Source organism: Trachurus japonicus, chromosome 5 (assembly GCF_045865225.1).
Source record: "Trachurus japonicus isolate A0001 chromosome 5, Traja_1.0".
Lineage (NCBI taxonomy): Eukaryota > Metazoa > Chordata > Actinopteri > Carangiformes > Carangidae > Trachurus > Trachurus japonicus.
This window is the reverse complement of record NC_140911.1, coordinates 6,090,130-6,096,372: the sequence shown is the minus strand read 5'-3', so window position 1 is coordinate 6,096,372 and position 6,243 is coordinate 6,090,130. Positions and strand designations below refer to the sequence as shown.

At 40.2% G+C, this 6,243-nt stretch overlaps 1 protein-coding gene across 1 annotated transcript; it reads right to left on the bottom strand.

Annotated features, from left to right (window-relative positions):
• On the bottom strand, positions 1-5,204 carry sys1 (SYS1 golgi trafficking protein). The gene is made up of 4 exons (XM_085775794.1): positions 5,050-5,204; positions 2,980-3,242; positions 2,821-2,888; positions 1-1,888 (listed from the first exon to the last, which is right to left on the bottom strand). Exons 2-4 carry the CDS (start codon positions 3,139-3,141, stop codon positions 1,648-1,650), a joined length of 471 nt encoding a protein of 156 aa, XP_085631920.1. The 5' UTR covers positions 3,142-3,242; positions 5,050-5,204; the 3' UTR covers positions 1-1,647.
• Between the last annotated feature and the right edge of the window lie 1,039 nt (positions 5,205-6,243).

Genomic DNA, 6,243 nt, shown 5'->3' with positions numbered 1-6,243 from the left:
TTTTGGGAATTGTGCCTTTTGCTTTTTTTTTTTTTTTTTGCTTAAAGTTAAAGGGACAGTTCAACATTTTGGCAAATTGGCCCATTGCCATAATCCCTATAGTTTTAGGAGTAGGTTCATTACCTTTAATTGTCGGTGCAAGCTATTTTCAGAACGGCGGAGCAGAGCCGCGAGCTGTTTAGAGCTAGAGTGCAGGTCACAACTTGTCCACCAGAGCGTTTTGGAGTTGTTGGATTGTGTATTTGATGAGTTTGATGAGGGAAACCAAGAAATCCCATGAGCCTCCGTAGGTAACCGAAGGTAACAAACCTACTCCTAAAACTATAGGGATTATGGCAATGGGCCAATTTGCCAAAGTGTTGAACTATCCCTTTAAAGTAAAACACTGACACACACTCAGCAGATTAGTTTAACTTTACACAATGACTGGAAACGGGAGAAGAAACTCTGTACCAGCTCCTGAAATATCACTTAAAATATCTTTTCTGTTAAAGTCAACAACATTGTTTTACACCTGTGTTTTTGTTCAGATTAAAAGGAGCCATTCGTAAATTTTGTTGATACTTCATAGCCAACCGCTTTTTATCTTCTTACTTACAAATACACAACTTTAAACCAATGAGATTTACCTTCACACAGACATGAGTGACATCTTTCTTCTCCTCTAACTCTCAGCAACAAAGCGCAGCTCCCAAAATGATCAAATATCAACCTGTCCTTTTACACATCAGTTCCTGCACCATAATAACGTATTTGACTTGTACTATAATATTTTTTTGGAGATCTGTTTTCAAAATAAAACACTGCATAGTCCAACTATCACACTAGCACTAGAGTGACAGGATGTAAAACGATAAAGTCGACATCGTTCCGTCAGTGCTGCACATTTTTCCAGGACTCTTCACGTCACGTCACGTCCCCACAAAGCAGTGACAGTGTTGTTGTTTTTTTGGTTTTTTTTAAGAAACAAAGACACATCCAGCTGTCAGATCACAGCTGGAGGCTGACAGCTTGTCCCCGAAGTGGCCACTGTGTCTGCATAGTACATCATGGTAGAAGGAGAGGGAGACAAACAACACTAGTACAAGCTTCAGTGTGAGGCTGAAGGTGGGAACTTTATCACGAGAGGTAAAAATAAAAAGTAAAAATAATAATAATAACACCTTTCTGCACATGGAGCCTGTTGAGTTTTATATCCAGCTACAATATGAGGGAAAAACTTGCTGTGAACTGGAGCATTTTACATTTTACACTGTAGCATGATGGTCATGATGATATTTGCTGCACATCTTAATTTTAAATGTGTTATTTCCTGTGGGTGCAAAGGAGAAAATATACTGTAAATCTTAAAATATTCTTTAAAAAAAAATTAGGGAACAAGATGCTCAATAATGAACTGAATTTTAACAAAGAAAAAAAAAATCTATCTATACTGTATTTGTAAGTTTCAGAGAAGGATGTAAACTGACATGAGCTTCCACAATATGCTGAGTTAACGCTGTCCCACATTTTAAAGGACAGCGATGAATAAATAGATCAGTTCATCTGACGTGTCCGACATCGACGCTGATGAAGGTTCAAGTCCCGTTTCTTTGACTCTCCTCAGCGTTGGCGTCGACAAAAACCAAAAAAAAAAAAGAAGAAATTTCACAGGTTAGACTTGGGTCCACTGTTGACTGGGATGGCCCTGAGCTCAGTCCGCATGCACAAGTACTCCCCGATGACGGCCATCAGCGCCATGCACGCCACGTTGACCAGCCACCAGGACAGCGCCGCCGGCAGATGAGCGTTATAGATCCAGCAGCCGATCATGTGGAAGAAGTGCACGGTGACGGTGAAGTCCAGGCACTGTTTCCCTCGGCGGATGAAGAACCACAGGCCGAGGGCGCTGCACGGACAGAGAGAGACGTGATGTCAGCAGCTTTTTTATTTTTATGTTGCACGTACAGTAAGATTCAAAGACGACTTCCTTCATCTAAACTGAAAAGGGTCGAATCTTGTGTTCTCATCTCAGGTAAATTCATGCAAAACCGCTGATGCACGTTCCTGTCTGGAGCAGTTTTTCATCAAGCAGTCTCTGCATTTCCCTCTAAAACAACTCTGTCTGGTAACGTTGTGTTATTATCTCATAGCGTGGTGAATGTGCAGGTCACAACTTGTCCACCAGAGCGTTTTGGAGTTGTTGGATTGTGTATTTGATGAGTTCGATGAGGGAAACCAAGAAATCCCATGAGCCTCCGTAGCGTAGCTCTGAGCAGCTGGCGGCTCTGCTCCGCCGTTCTAAAAATAGCTTGCACCGACAATTAAAAGTAACAAACCTACTCCTAGGACTATAGGGATTATGGCAATGGGTCAATTTACCAAAATGCTGAACTATCCCTTTAAGTCGTGTCAGGTTTCGGTGAATCCGTAAAAGTTTTTATCATTTCGTCCAGACGGAAACAACGTTTTAGGGAGGCGAAAACGGTATTTTTTGGAAAAAGGTCTCAGAGTGGGAAAATCTGAAAACAGTGTGGCAGAATCGCGCCCATTAAATCATCACTGATCGCCATATTTACTCTGACACGACTCCCTGTCAACATTTAATCCACTTATAATGTTTGGAGTTTGAATACAGCGCACAGGCTTTCTATGTTCCTATCTGTGGCAGCGTTACAGCTCCACACAGGCCTGGTGTATGAACTACAGCGTTTTGAGTTGTTTTCAGTGGATCTGTGTGTGTACACAGATATTTCTTGATATTTTTCAAAACAAACAAGAAAAAGATTGTTTCGGTGAAGCTCTGTTTCCGTGTGGATAAGGCCTAAAACAATAACTTACCAGGTGAGAGAGTTCAAGACAAAAGCCATCATTGACAGCCTCCCTTGTATTGTTGCAAAGCCGAGGGCCTGAAACAGCAGAACAAACATTTTAATACTGGATCTACCACCAATAAAAACAGGCTGGTTTCACGGAGAGAGAGAATATCTCATAACCAACCTCATAGCTGAAGATCTGGTCCAGAGACCGACTGGTTTGGACCAGACTGTCCACTCCCGCCAACCACAGGCCCAGGAAGCTGTAGTAGATGCACTGCATCAACACGATCTGACTGACGATGAGGACCGGGTCCCAGATGTAGCTGCGGAAGTGACTGGCCATCGCGGACTGAGGTTTACACAAACAGGCCCAGAGGATGTGAACAGCTGGCTCCACTGGTTTCAGGCCAGCCCATCCGATGTGACTCGTGTGTGACTCAGAATCTGAAACACATGAAGTTACAGCCAATGAAATGCATTAGTCAACCGCTGCTGAAGTAAGAAAACAACACCAAATTCACGTATAGGATGAGTTAAAGTTGTTCGTATAAACAAGACATAAAGTTTGATGCTAGATCACTATATATATATATATATATATATATATAACATAATAACCTCTTTTGGCTTATAATTAATGTGTAATTCCTAAGATGATTTAGACATTTTGTTTTCTTGGGGTATCTGGAGAGAACAGAACCTGTCATTAGTTTAAGCACCACAAACACTCCTTATTCTACCTTTACATTAAGTTATCAACTATTTATCACTGTCAATCTACCTGACTGACATGTAATCAATACAATCTGGTCCCATTTCACATTTGCAATTTAAAATTTAACATGTGAAACAAAACTGAGAAGAAGCAACTTTGCACCTGGGAGGTATTTATTACGTGATGGTGACGTGGCAGGATTTATAACAGCGGGGAAAATAAGTATTGAACGTGTCAATAGACTTGCATGGTGAGCATGTATAGAGGTAAAATGTTGTTCTTTTTAGTTCTGGATAACGGCACCAACAGATAAAACGGTGCATTCAGACCAGACACGTCTGTAACCGATGCATCGGTTTGTTCTGCAACATCAGTTTCTGAAGGTCTAAGGAGAAGCTCTTTGCTTTTCCCCGTCATTAGACTCCTCTTGTGTGACACCTTGGTGATGAGAAACCTTTTTTATAGGCGTCAGTTTGGAGTAAACCAGCTGATATTACTTTGCACAGGATTACTTTGTAAATACTGACAGACTCCAGCTGCTTTCTTGGTTTTCCTTCTTTATATTTTTGCACATTCTTCTTTCTTTTCTTCATGTGTTCAATACCTAGGCTATGTGTCATTTCACTTTATTACACATTACTTAATTTATGGACATAAATGTTTGGATTTCTTTGTATGTGTGCATTACTTGGGTTGTTGCCGACATCTGGTGAAAATTTCAACTCAACAGCTCTGTTAGAAATATGTTATCTGACGCGTTCAATATTATTATTTTCCTCGCTGTATGTAACGTTACATACAAGTGGGCTGTTTAAATCCTTATCAATCATGTGACACCATCAAAGAGGCATCTGATTGAACACAGATGAAGTCAGCAGCACGAAGATAAACGCAGACAGAGTCACAGAGATCGATCCTCAGAGACAGAGACAGATGTTTGTCAGCCTACATCCACAAAACAACTGGATACGTTATGTGTTGATCTATGATAATCGACCCGGTTTTAAATATATAGAGAGATAATCACATAAGATCCAGACAGAAAACACTTACTGTTGATTAAATTAGTCGCTTCAGTGCGTGATATAGCTGAGAAAAGTTCATTTAGTTCAAGTCTATTCCCCTCCAGGAGCTGATTAACCGACACACACACACACACACACACACACACACACACACACACACACACACACACACACACACACACACACACACACACACACACACAACACAACACAACAACGGTTCAGCTAAAAGCTAAAAGCTAACACACACACACACACACACACCACGTCGTTTCTGTGTCGTGGCTGTTTAAATCCGCGATGATGATGATGACACACACACACAGTTGAAATCAACACAAAAACCACAGTGAACACAGACATTTAACAATCACACGTGTTTTTCCTTTAGTCAGCAGTATAAAAACAACACGGATGATGACCAACAGGTTACAGCTCTGCTAGCAGCAGCAAAGCGGTTTTCTTTCGTCGTAAACAACACCAACAACAATAAAAGACAGATTATACAAACCTGAAAAGACGAACACAAAGATCTCAGGGCGACATATTAATATTAAAAACCCTCTCTTTTCTTCGCCGTTTTCAGAAACTACACCGCTCTCTCCCCGGCGGGCCTTGTTGTAAACCGACTGGCTGACTCTTGTTCACAACACGGAAGTCACGGCGTCCAACCCGGAAGTAAAACGTAAACAACTGCCGCTGCATTTTCAACGTAAAATACCTGCATGGAGACATTTTTTCCCTCCCTGTTAAACCGTCAAATTTCAGCCAACAACAAGGGAGAGAACATCTAATATTTATTATATTAACACACTACCTACATATATAGCGTTTTATTACATTTAAACAAGTTGTTTTCATGCACGGACAACATTTATTTTGAAATTTCATCACACCGACATCCCAAAGTGGTCATTTCAAATCTCTTTTGACCCTCCATGGCAGGGGTCTTAACCCTTAAATGGGCAAGCATATATAAAAATTTTGGAAAAATAAAAAAATGTTATTTTCTTATGTTTCTGGGGTAGAATAACACAATTTTTTTCAAAATATGACCTTTATTTTTCATTTTAGAGTTTGTATCTCCCAAGATACATTGCCCGTTTAGGGTATAAATTTGCCATTTACCAATTTATCAAATATTTCATTTATGAACTTTTAAAACATATTATAAGCAATTAATTAGCCAGTCTCTGTGGCTCTGTGTGTGTGCAAGTGTATGTGTGGAGGATAGGACCACTTGGTGCGGGATTCAAACCAGGGTCGCCTGCAATTAGGACTATAGCCTCAACACTGAGCTAAACACCGCCCCACAACACATCATGTTTTGTTGCAGACAGATGCTGTATCTATCACTGGATCTTTTACATAAGAATTCACTATACTACTCTAATCATGACCTGAACATCCTCCCTCTTTTACTGTCGTTTGCGCCCTTTTCTAATTATTTGTTGCCTGTCTTGATCAATAGATGGTGGTATTCTAGTAATATTCCATTTTCAACCTTTAACACCTTTATATTATTGATTATCTGTAGAGTTTAGGCTTCCAAACATAAGTATATCTGAGAGTGATTATGCCAGTTTATATACCCCTGTCTGGACAACGTATCCCCCAGGATACAGACATTCAATGCCTGTTTATCAAAGTTGTGTTAATGGTATTCATTATTTTTCAACAAGAATACATAAAATTATCCTTAAAG

Excerpts from the sequence above, each read along its gene's own strand:
- sys1 (XM_085775794.1), bottom strand. The coding sequence starts at position 3,141 with ATGGCCAGTCACTTCCGCAGCTACATCTGGGACCCGGTCCTCATCGTC. Across the intron at positions 2,889-2,979 it reads ACCAGATCTTCAGCTATGAG|GCCCTCGGCTTTGCAACAAT; the intron begins GTTGGTTATGAG and ends CTGCTGTTTCAG. Across the intron at positions 1,889-2,820 it reads GTCTTGAACTCTCTCACCTG|CGCCCTCGGCCTGTGGTTCT; the intron begins GTAAGTTATTGT and ends CTGTCCGTGCAG.